Raw genomic sequence first — 12,782 nt, 5'->3', positions numbered from 1 at the left:
GCTATAAAACAAGCACCATTTTCATCCGGAGGAGACATTTTACTCTACCGGGATGGTCGGTGCGGTCGCCACCCTTTCTCGTTTAGGCTAAAGCGGTCGGTTTGTGAAAGCTGAGGTTAAATATGCGTGTTGTGCAGCTGTTTGCCTTCACATTGAGCAGTAAAAGTGAAAAACAACCTGAATGCAAGTGAGAAGAAATGACACGCGCGCGCTTTGAAAAATGAGCACGAGCAGCTCACGTGGCAGCAGCGTGGCTCGGCCGTGAAACGTGAAGGTGAGAATTTCGCTTAAATTACTGGGGTTAAACTATGAACATGAAGGATGATACCATGCGTGTTAGACTTCTGATATATTTATGAAGTTAACCTTTAACATCTGACATGACTCATAATAATAGAGGCTGTATACCTGATGATTGAAAACACTAAAAGTAATCTGTATGGTTGCAGGAGCTGGGCCCACGTGGATTTCAGCAGTAACATGGTAAGTACATAATCATTTACTTTCATTAACCATTTTACCATGTTTTGGTGTTTTAACTTTTTTTTTGTTTCTTGTTATAGGTTGTGGCTCATCAAAAGGAAGGTGACTGGTCTTGAATTTGAACAGGTTTCCATTGTTGTATATTGCTAAACCGTGTATGTTCATAATAAAATAAACATTCCTGCCTACCATTTGTCTGACTTTTGATTCATTTCAGCCTGTTTTTGCACTTTTTGAACTGGAATGGCCCCTTCCTTAGCCAGTTCCTAAGCTCAAAATAAGTGCTAGATTAAATAAAGTCTTGTCATAACTGGAGTTTCTTGGAATTTTCTACTGAGATGCTCTTTTAAAGCAAGACACAAATGTAAATAAATGGTCTGTACAGATGGAAAATTGTTTTTGGAATGATTGATTGGCAATGTAAATCTAGGAGTCTTAAATAGAATGTCTAAAGAACCAGGACTATTTAATAGTGTCTGTGATAGAATTAAGCTTATTTGTGGAAATTTAAACTTAACTCAAGGGAGCAAAGATCAGAACTCTTCATGATGGCCTATATTTTTCCTACTTTGGTCAAATTAATACATCTTGTTAAAATCTAAAATAAGATGAGGACTAATCTTTCACACCAGTTTGTAGATTTGGAGTCTGGGAAAGTTTTGAGTCTAAACCTTATATTGCAACAAACAACTATAGCGGATTTGAGGCAGTTTAAAGATTACGTCCTTGCATTCCTCCAATTTTGGGTTTTAAATACTTTGAACAAATCGGTGTTTTCCTCTGTTCAGTTATCCAATAAATAACTGATCACTAAATGTCAAAAGTATACTTGCCGTCATATCAAAGTTCTGATGAATAATGAAATGCCCCACATGCATTTTCTGTCCATTGCTCACTCCGTGAAACTTACATTTGGATCAAAATGACAAAGATGTCGTGACACAAGGTTACTTCATCCATTTTCCAGACAGCTCTGTGTACTTGGTGTCTTTGTCCGTTTGGGAAACCTAATGGTGCCCTAAGTTCCAGCCCGTTTTCTGGGGAAGTCCCTCATTTTATCTGCTTTGTGCAATTTATCAGGAACAGCATGATGCTGCCACCAGCATGCTTGAGTTCTTGGATAACAATTTTTTTCATCATAAGCAGCTGCATGCTTCATGGTGTGGACTTTAGATCAGGGCTTCTGGTTTGGTAGCCTTTTTTTAGCCAGGTTGACATTGAACTTGTTTCTCACAGTGCTATTTTTTAGTGTTTTCCAATTGAAAACGCTATCATTGGCAGTTCTTGAATCTACCACCAAATTTTCTTTCATCTGAGAGGGATAATTTGTGTCACACAGTTGGGAATTCAATCAGGAAGGTGAAACCAAAAACCTTTACAAACTGGCGGATTGGATTAGATAGATTTCAAGTTAAGCTTCTGGAAAGCCTTGAAGTTAGCCCAAAATGCTAGTGAAGCTTCTTAATCATCCAGGACACAGGAAATCCCGAATGCAAAAAAAAAAAAAAATCGACTTAAGTTCTTATGCACCTTTCACTCTATATATGAATGGTTTTCTGAATTCAGAGCTTTTAAGCAGCTTGGGTAACTGCCTTCCTGCATCAAAATTCATGTCCAGGTGGGACTTGGTTTAAATGAACAGTTCTGCCTATAGAAGTAGTCAAAATTTCCAGCCACATTACATTGCTTTTCAAATATTAGAGGAGCTGCATGAATATTTTTGACTAGACGACATATACAATAAGGTCAAATGTATGCATTTGTGTCTCGTTTATTAAAATCCTAAAGTAGGACATGTTGAGAGTATGGGTATCATTCTATAGTACATGTCCACTATTATGGTAATACTTATTTTTAGCAGTTCTTTGTGGTAAATTGTGTTGTATGTATGGCATGTCATTTCATACAAGCATTTTTGTTTTTTAAGCTTTGCATTTACACATTTTTCTAAGTTATTGTTTTTGTCTGATTGCAAGAATTACTTGTTTTTGCTTAATGAAAAACGTTGACATTAAAATACTTTTAGAAACCGATGACTGGAAATGTAGCAGCCATTATTTTATCAATTGTTCAGAAGTGTTTTAGGTTGAAATAATTTCGGGGACGCTGAACCATTTGATGTTACGCAGAGCATTAAGAGAAAACAGATTAGAATTTTTGCTCATTTTTTCAATCCTTGTATCCACATGAATCGTGTGATGACACACCTCGGTCTCCCAAGCTTGGGGGGATATCTTGAATCGTGTTGCTTTTTTTGTGTCTGTGGGCCAAAAACAAGACATACAGAGTTTTCATTTCAAGTAAATTGTTTTTATTGATCCACAATAGACAGAACAGTAACATCATTTTTTTTTTTTTTTTGCAAGAATACCGAACAGAATAGCCTGATATCTTCATCACTGTGCAAATGAACAGCAAAGAAAGGTGGGAAAACAACTGGCATGTCTTGACAGACAGCGATGGCACAAGAACAGGTCAATAACCAATGCAAGAAACGAGGTGGCTCATTATGAAGGAATGTTTGATTATCTCAAAGGCACTTTCTGCCTCATACACTAGCCAACGCACACCTATCTGAACATAGAAAACACAAAGTCACCTCTGAAGCAGACAGGAAAAGTTCCCATGGTTAGATTATTGGTGGCGCTGCTCTTTTAACACAACAGAACAGCAACAAAATGATTCAACAAAACTTCATTCTTTAGCTGTATGACCGCTGACAACATTAAATATGGCTAATATCCAGGATGCTGCTTTAATTAATAAAAGTAATTTTATTACAACTACAAATTCCAGGTCGAGGTGTTGCTGCCTTTGAGGGTTTCCCACTTCCTGCTGCACAGAAAGCGTCTCACTCTGATTCATCCTCATTTCCAGCTGCGGCTGATAAAACACTGGCTGTGCGTCACCTCGACATGAGCATTGCTTTATTTTATTTTTTTCCACCTTCTATATTCCCTTTGGCAATACAAATAGAAAATTATTACTTTAATCAATTCCAGACGTAGTTTTAAACATTGCAGATAGTGTCATTTCATAGAACCAGCACACATGCTGTATGACAGCATGATGGATTTTAACGGGCCGCTGTTTCCTAACCATTTATGAACCATTTTGCATTTATGGGCCAGGCAGCAAAGTGACTGGCTGGTAAAAGTTGATGGTATGAGAAGTTCTGTGGGTCTAAATAACATACACCCACATTTGAAATGCCAGGTTTTTGTGATGTAAAAATAAAAAGAGACCAAGATAAACAATCTCCAACCTTATTTTTAACCTTTGATGTGACATTTATCATTTTGCACTTCCACTGAAACACAAACCAATAACTCCAGGGGGGTTATGTGTAACTTAAGAAAATGCAATAACGTGGTTGCATAAGTTTGCACATCCTGACACTAACACTACGTTGATGAGGCTTTTGATTTAACTAGAGATTTCAGTCCTCTTTGTAGGAGTCAGTTAAACCACATCCTCAAATGGTACCATCTCTACCTTGCAAAACTTCTCGAAATTGTGTTTGTGAGTACATCTGTAGTCCAGAGTTCTTACAGGTGAGCACGCATAACCGTCCGTCAGATTTAGACTCTGGCTTCTCCAAAACTTACATTTCCATCTGATGAAGTCGTTTTGCACATATACTTGCACTCACTATGATGCTGATAAATAGAATCCCTTCTCGTCTTTAGCTTTCTAGCAGGCTTGACGTTTTGGATCAAGACTGACTGATATGCAAAACTGTTCATGATTTCATTCAACCTGACAACAAAGGCAATTTCATCTGCAGAAAAAGCAACTCCAGAGCATAATGCCGCCACCACCATGCTTCACCGTGGGTATGCTGTTAATTTGTGTATACGGTGTGTTGCTTTTGTGCCAAAACAGCTTTTGGAATTAATTTGAGTTGGGTTTCAACAGATCACAGCGTAATATCTTACGGGGTTTTAGGAGATGTTTTGGCAAAGCTAGCTGTTATCTTACAGCGTAGTTCAATATGGAGGGGAAAACTAATCCTGGGCAGAAACTCCTGCTTTGGTGTCTAATAAAAATGTCCAGTTTCTTTCAGCGTTACTCCATGTTTCCCCATTTATTGACATTTGTCTTTGCTTTGCCATGGTTGCAGATAAAGTAGTGAGATTATTTTTTTCTACCGGTCTTCTGACTGTTACTGTTCAGGCTAAAATTGTGGCTAAAGGATGCAAATGAGTAAATATAGGGGGAAACCCTACTGGGGCGGCTGAACGTCTGGACTCTAATCAGATTCACTATATCGACATTAAATGTGTACTAAAGTAGACCAAATGTTGTGATTAGATCACAATGGACCACAACAAAGTATTCATTTAAGGGTTGTACACTTTTGTAACCAGGTTGTGGTTTTATTTATTTATTTATTTATTGGCATTTTACCTCCCAGGAGATTTCACGGCAGTGTAATTGTACAGAATAGATGTTAAATAAAAGGTGGAATATTTTTTACATCACAAAATCTTAACTCTTTGGTGCATTTTTGAGATCCACTGTGTCCTTGATTGGGTAATGTTTTTTTTTTTAACCCAAAGTCTTAATCACTGGCCACAGTTTTAGCTAATCCTCATAACAGCAACAATAAGACACTCATTTAGCAACTTCACAGAGAAGGTTAACACTGTCCAACTATTATGTTAGGTACAGCTACACATCACAGGTATTAAGGTTCCTCTAGCCGACTCAGAATGGCTATTTGTTGAGTTACAGTGCCCTCCACATTTACTGGTAATAACATAAAAAGACATTAAATAATTAAATTCTATTGCAGAAGTGCAATATAATGGAAAAAATAAAAAAAGTTCAATTTTAGTACATTTATTGTTTGGGCAGTGGAGAAAAGTATTTCCCTAGTGTCCCTAGACACTGATTTCTTGCTCTTTTGTTAATACTGTGCAAACAATTTTAGCCAATAGGGCGTCACTTTGTCCTCACCTGAGTGACATCCTATTGTCAGAAGAGCATAACGGACCATTTTCACTTTTTTAGCAGAGTGCACCGGATTCTTATAGAAAATCTCTTGGTATTTACAGTTATAAGCGCCTTTAGAAGGGAAATGGGGCCCACAGCATCACATGCTGTATCCTACCCCTTGCTTAACAGCAAGCAGGAGGTGCATTGGCAGATTTTCATCTTTTATTTCATACCAAGACTACCTGGAGTTTTTCCTGGCGAAAAAGTCTCATCATAGCGAAACATTAATTTTCAGCTAACTCCACATGATAATAATGTCTGTTATGGCAGGACAGGAAAGGCTTCATCCGAAACAACTGGCTAACATCTACATGGGGTCAAATGGTTACTACGGAGCCATGGTGACCAAAGGATGGCACTATTTGTTGCAGTTTTGGAGATTTTCTTTAACCTATTTTACAATCCTGCTCTGTGGGTCGTGGCAAGAAAAGAAATATCCTCGTCCAGCCACATCTGTAGCAGTCCTTGTTGTTTTAAACTTTTAAAATATTAAGCTGATTGTAGATAGAGAAATTTAGCAAAGTTGCAATTTATCTGCAGCCATTTCTTTAGTTATGAACATCAACACATACATGCATTATACTTAAAGCAGCAATAAGTGAAATGTCAGTTTTAGATGCAAAGAACTAAACTATTGTTTTGTCAAGAACTAAATTTATCTTTTTAGATGGACTATGGTATGACGCCACACATCATCTCTCTGTGTTGTTCTCCAGTCTTTTGTTTACATAGCCGGGCTGGCTGCACGTGCATGTAAACAGCTGCCACTCAGGGCTTAGCCCCTCCCTGCTCGTAAAATGCCACCGTCAGAGTAGCGTTGCGTAGGCACAAAATGGCAGAGAGCACGGCCAGTGGATCAAAACTATTTTGCTGTGTATTTATCCTTTGCAAATATGCTTAAACGAGGCGACGGTTGAGAAGGGGAAAATGGATGTCGGGTTGCAGCAGGAGTGAAGGTAGATAGAGGCATGGCTTCATACACGTCTTGTTTTGGTTTACAGACTGTGCTCAAGCCCCACTGGGTGGTAAAAAATCACTTATTGCTCCTTTAAATGGCATGTTTTCCAGTGTTTCCCATTTTGAAAAGAGGTTAAAATACACGGACCGCTTTTGTGTCATTTCTCTATCATAGGGAAACTTGGGATAGTGTGGGAGGACTCACTGGAGGTTTCAAAACACTGATCCAAAAACTTAATGTGCCAGTAATTGTGGAGGTCGCTGTATTTTATCTTGACCCATGAACCGCGTTCCATCAGACAGAACCAATATTAGACGTCAGATAAACATAATGAAAAGTAAAAATTATATGGTCACATCATTTCTCACATCCTCCTCTTGTGATTGACTTAAGAATAAGAGAGAGCTCACCACCTCAATCTTCCAGCTTTTTGAATGTGTTATTTTTTTTTGACTGCTAGCAGTCTACTATCGGTACAAAAAAAAAATGGAACGGATGAAATACAGAGAAAACGACCGTAGAGCTGGCTGGAGGCTGCGGCTGCACCTTCGGTTTCTGACAGACGTCTTGTCCGCCTTGTATCGCCAGGTCATGAAATGCCAGCCGTTGCACATTTTGAACAGCACCTCTCATGCATCGGAGACCTCAGACTCCTCCGGCTCTGGATCCTTCAAGGCATCGTTTGTCACAGTCAAGTTGGCGTTTGAGCGCATGTCCATGGCAGAGTGCATTATGGGTAACCATATGTCATCCATGTTTGGCATTACAAATATTTTCTGCAGGGGAAGAAAGAAAGTTGCCGTCAATATATATTTTTGTAGAAAAGAATCGACAAAAACCTGAAAAAACGTATCTGTTCCCAATCCTGTTTTTGTTGCTTCTAAAATCAAACAGGCACTAAATGGTTGCTTTTGTTAAAAACCAGATGTATACAGTCATACACAACTGATAACCATGTGCAGCGCAGTGCTATATTTTACTAGAGTCCTGATTGAAGGGGGAAGGTACATAATAACAGCCCTGGAGGAGTCGGGCAGAGATAAATAGACATGTGGTGAACCTAACAGAGACCCTGAGCTGTTTGCATTCATACACCCGGGAACATCAGTAATCTGGTTACGATTTTTGGTAAAGACAGACACATACAGCTTTTAAATGCTTCTATAGATGGCTTGCCACGACTGAATCCTCACCTAAATCCTTATAAACATCTCAGGAGCCATTCTTTTTGTCCCTTTGAACTACACATCTGGCCTTTCAGGCTCGGAAAAAAAATTGTTTTGATTACCTGAAACTCCTGATCCAACTTCTTCTCGATCCACTCTGTGACATGAACCAGAGTGACCTCCCTCTCACCCAGTTTGGGTCTTGCCTTCAGCTCCAGGTGGGGAGGACTCCGGAAACCGTACCTGAACATCAAGAAGACGTACGTAATTTTCTTGCCACAAGCTATCAACAAAATCTTCAGGTTGTCAGACCTCTGACCGCTAACGATAGTTGTGGATTGCCCATTAAATCTTTAGCCTGTAAAGATTTTGTAAGGATTTTGTAAGATTTTGTAAGGAAAGTTGCTGTGTTCTGTTTTGTAAAAGTATTCATATTGTTTCAGTTTTTTCCACAATTCATTCACATTACAACCACAGAACTCTTGACTTTTATCAAAAATGTTATGAACTATCAGCAGAACGTTGAGTATAATAATGAAGTGAAACGCAGTTGAAAGGGGAGACCCTCTGACCTACTCTCATGTCTTTTGCAGGCAATAATAGGTTTTCTTCCAGGTCTCCCCTGTGTTTATCTCTATCCACTTTCCCATCAAATTTTACCTGTCTTCCTGTCCCTGTAATGAATCCCCACAGCATAATGTTGCCACCACTATTTTTGCACTATAAACATGGTGGAACATTCTTCTGCACACTTTTTAAAAAAAAAAAGTTTTTATCCTGCACTGTACACTCTTGCGCTTTATATTGTAATGTTATTTTATTTCAATTGCAATCTCATTGCATTGTAGTAAGCTGTATGCAACGAAATTTCATTATGTATGCACTCTGTACATACAAAATGACAATAAAGTTTGTCTAAGTCTAAGTCTTTCACTGTGGGGATGGTGTGCACAAGGAAATCTGCAGAGATTGTGGCTAGATTGTACCAACTAAGCTGGGAATCTCCTTAGCTCTATCAGAGGACTACCATGGGCTAATTGGGCTGCTTTTGTGATTAACGATCATGGATACTACTCAATTAAATGAAATCTACTGAAATTGATCGCTGTAATGTTACAACATGTGCAAAGGTTCAAGAGGTATGAATACTTTTGCAAGCAAATGCAGCTACAAGCATACCAGACAAACAACCTATGAAGAAATTATTGTTATAAAATAATAGAACCTTATTAGGCAATAGAAACACGGTTCAAAAAACTACAGTTCTCTTTTTTTGTACTTACAGTATATAGAACAGCATTCATAAAGATATTATCAGATGTAAACATCTCTCTTTATTTCTTAGATAAACTTTATTTACTATTCAGTCATGTTTTGTGAATGTATGCATGCCTACAGGTGTCCAGCAGAGGGCGCAGTATTAGGTTCTTATGCCAGCGTTCCTGCCCATGTACTGCTCACAAAATCCCAGGTTTGGTGTGCTCCTGAACGTACCATATCCTGTCCGTAGGGGGAGGTGGGATGTTGACAGCCAGTGTCCCCCTGCACTCTTGCACCTCCACGGTGAGCAGGAGGGGCGTATTGGAAACCTCCTCCATCTTCTTCTTGATAAACTCGGTCTCGGTTGCCTTCTGGAAGTACTTGGACTTGGCGATCTTGTCCACAAAGCGCATGATCTTGCTCGGTCTGTGGCCTCCTACGTAGCTACAGGAGCAGAGGATGGAAACAGAGAAGGAGGAGGAGGAGGAGGAGGGGGGAAAAAAAGGAGTGAGTCAGGTTCATCATTTATTCATAACAGCATCTCCTGCTACTCAGCACCCACGATAGTGATGGGGAGGTGAGTGGGTGATGCATTAAATCAGCAGTAAAACCTTCAAACCTGTGGGGCTGAGTAGGTAGACGGGACCTGCCGTGCTCGGCGTTTATCTGAATCCGAGCAGTTTCGGTTCAGATCGTTGCCCGCATCGCCGTAAAAAAGAGAACCTCACTCACCCCTCCGACGCGGGCAGGCTAGGCTTGTCACTGAGCAGTTCCGGGGGATCCTCCTCATCTGATGAGCCAGCACTGGATGACTCCTCATCGCTGTCGGCCAGACAGTACGTCCGTGGCCTGGGCCTGTTGCAGCAGCACAAACGCACAGTGACTGTTTGAAGGTCAGGCCATGATAGCTTGGCGGCACAGAACAGTTTTGGACATGACCCATTTCTGTTTAATGAACTGCAACTAAAATAAAATCCCAGGAGCTAAAACTCCACTGATCCATAGTATAAATGTCTGAAATGTCCAGGAAAAAAAAAAATCACATTCTTTCATTGACAGGCAGTTGTAGGCATCCATTCCCAAACTCACCATTCATTGGACAAATCCATTAGTGTAGGCGTCCGAAAGAGGGGATTAGTGTACACAGAAAGGAGGAGGAGGAGGAAGAAGAATCAACACAATAAGGGTAGGAATGATGAAAAAAAACACACAACATCTAAATGGCCGTATATACGCAGGTCTGCCAAGTTTGCACCCAGTTTAAAGACAGTTTAAATGTTTTATTTAGGGCCTCATCACTGATTGTGAGTTATGCACAAAAAAAAACAAAACAAATACTGTGCAAAAGTATGCATCACTTCTACTTTACCCATTTTGTCTCTATAGTCACATGCTCCAATTTATTATGTGATTTAATGCTACAGGCCAGCACAAAGTGGTGCAAAAATGTGAAATGGAAGATAAAAAAAAAAAAAAAAAAGTGTGGCATGCATTTGTTTTCGTAAGGGTAAGTCTCTACTAACCTTGTTGGTCTAGAAACTGAAATAACGGGCAGTTATTTTATGCAAAGTAGCCCAAGCTCCATCAGCTTGAATGGAGAACATCTGCCGGCAGCAGTTTGAAACTCCTGCCACAGATTCTCATCTGGATTCGGGTCTACAGCTCGACTGCGCAGCTCTAACGCCTGAATGTGGCTGGATGCTTAGGGTTGCTGCGCTGCTGGGAGGGGAATCTCCACCCAAGGTTGATCACGTTGTATTTCCCTTCCGTTTTTCCCCCATTAACTCTGACCGGCGTCACCACATGTCCCTGCTGAAGAAAAGCAGCCCCACAGCATGATACGGCCATTGCCGGTTTTTGTTCTTTGCTTCATTTACCGTTTTATATAAATCGGCCACACAAAGTACAGTTTTGGTCTCATCTGCCCAGAGCACTTTTTCTTCCCACATATTTGCCATGTCCCCTTTAATGCTTGTAGCAAACTGCACATGGGACTTCCTGTGGTTTTGCTTCAACGGTAGCTTTCTTTTTGTCTCTCCGCCATAAAGACCACATTCGACCAATAGTTGTCCCGTACAGATTATTGCATATGAGCTGCGGATCTCATCAGTTATTTACTAAGTGGCTGACTTCTGAATGCAGTTAGTCGCAACTGCTTTTATTAAAGAGTTTTAGAGTAAACGGGGATAAATACATGTAAATGGCATGTTTTTTTTTTTCCAGATTGTTTGTTGTTGTTGTTGTTGCTGGAAATGATATAAATCCTGTCAAATTTTAGTTCCATTTCACAGCTGTGCACTGCTTTGTTTGTCCATCACATAAAATCCCAGTAAAACAGATTGAAGTTTGTGGTTGGAACGGTGTCCAGTTTAAAAGTTTAAAAGGTTTGAGAATAAAAGGTTAAAAAAATAATAATTGAGAAACAAATATACTAAACACAAGTCAAATTCTCACCATTCTTTCCCTTGCTCCCCGAGTCCTTCGCCTTCTTTCCCCAGGCGGGCCAGGTTCAGCTTGGTTTCCAGTGTCATGAGGAACGAGCCCGCGTAGGAGACTTCCAGATCAAACCAAAGACCTGGACAGAGAGCAAGGGGAGACACAGAAAACCAACAAGTCTTTGTCAGATGGAGAAAGCTTTCCTGTGGTTGCTCCTTAAAAATCAAAGAGGCTCTTCTATCTGATGTGGAACTGGCGCGAGGCCCTCAACAGATGTGGCAGGAGGATGACCTATACTCTTGCAAACAGAGAAAATGCCAGCTCCTAGGCATCACATCAATCGTTAGGTGGGGGGGGGGGGGGGGGAGATAATGATTCACATTTAATACCCCTGCTGCTTGCTCTGTGAGTCCTAGTTTCTGCAGCAGATCGGTTATTTATTTGCTTCAGCTCATCTTCCTGCTTTTTGTTTTCTCAGTTTGGTTCTGTAAGCGCACGCATGATGATTGAGACAAAACACAGGAAATGTTTCATAAACCGGGTTAAATTGGATTCTCCGGCGATCCGCCCTGCACTCAGCATTGTAGGCAGTGTGGAAATTAGGCTAAAATGAAACCAAGTTGCTAAATCCCTACAGAGTCTTCCCCTTAACTGAACTCAACGCAACCTTTATGTTTGCAACATTTGGATAAATCTTTACTGATAATGCTGTTGGCACAGATACGTGAAACTCCATTTATTACTCATGACTGTGGCTGAGGGTGGCAGGGGGAGTCGGCGTTTCAGGAAATGGATCAGGAGGGAGATCCGAGATGTGAAGTTTAATTACTGTGGCTTTATAGTGCACAGCAAACCAACAGGAAGGGCTGCAGAGGAGGAAGGACGTCTTAATCCACAGAGATCAAGAGTAAGAAAAAAAAAAAGAGAATCCTAAAATTTGGGGAAAACACAACTTTCCTACCACTTAAAATTTTCCTCGTTTTATCACATTACTGCAGCAAAATTCAATGAACACCAAAATGGAGTTCAAAAATAAAAATCTGAAACTCCTGGCGTGAGTATATATTCAGCCCCATTTCCCACCAGATCCCTAAATAGGATCCAGTTGAACTCAGATTAATTAATAAAGGGCAACCTGTGTGTGCTTTTATCTCAGTATATATCCAGCTATTCTGTGAAGGCCTCAGAGGCTTGTTAAAGAACATTAATGAACAAACAGCATCACGACGACCAAGAAACACAGCAGGGAGAAAGTTGTTGAGAAGTTTGAAGCAGATCGTTAGGTTATAAAACAATATCCCAAGCTCAGAATATATTAGAACACCCGAAAATGAAAAGATAATACAACTGTAGCCCTGGCAAGACATGGGTGTCCACCTACGCTAATAAACCAGGCAAAGAGAGCAGTAATTGTAGAGGCAGCCAAGAGGCCCATGGTACCTTTGGAAAGGCCGCAGAGATTAAGAGCTCAGGTAATA

General features: G+C 40.2%; 1 protein-coding gene and 1 long non-coding RNA gene across 4 annotated transcripts in view; one reads left to right on the top strand and one right to left on the bottom strand.

Moving 5' to 3' along the window:
- The first annotated feature begins 38 nt into the window (after positions 1-38).
- LOC105921354 lies at positions 39-1,349 on the top strand. The gene is made up of 3 exons (XR_002427460.2): positions 39-274; positions 450-483; positions 564-1,349. It is a non-coding gene; the product is annotated as an uncharacterized LOC105921354 (long non-coding RNA).
- A 1,428-nt stretch (positions 1,350-2,777) lies between these two features.
- tex2 (testis expressed 2) overlaps positions 2,778-12,782 on the bottom strand; it is a 37,698-nt gene continuing 27,693 nt past the window's right edge. For 2 of the 3 annotated variants that reach the window (XM_036148072.1, XM_036148071.1), the window contains 5 exons: positions 11,323-11,443; positions 9,601-9,723; positions 9,103-9,312; positions 7,731-7,851; positions 2,778-7,218 (listed from right to left, as the gene is read on the bottom strand). In XM_036148072.1, coding sequence (XP_036003965.1) covers positions 7,072-7,218; positions 7,731-7,851; positions 9,103-9,312; positions 9,601-9,723; positions 11,323-11,443 — 722 coding nt within the window. In that variant the 3' untranslated portion in view covers positions 2,778-7,071. The remainder of the gene's footprint in view (positions 7,219-7,730; positions 7,852-9,102; positions 9,313-9,600; positions 9,724-11,322; positions 11,444-12,782) is intronic. The other variant, XM_036148073.1, reaches the window with a different exon arrangement.

Source organism: Fundulus heteroclitus, chromosome 16 (assembly GCF_011125445.2).
Source record: "Fundulus heteroclitus isolate FHET01 chromosome 16, MU-UCD_Fhet_4.1, whole genome shotgun sequence".
Taxonomy (NCBI): domain Eukaryota; kingdom Metazoa; phylum Chordata; class Actinopteri; order Cyprinodontiformes; family Fundulidae; genus Fundulus; species Fundulus heteroclitus.
Note: the sequence above shows the minus strand (reverse complement) of the source record. Positions and strands in the feature narration are given on the sequence as shown.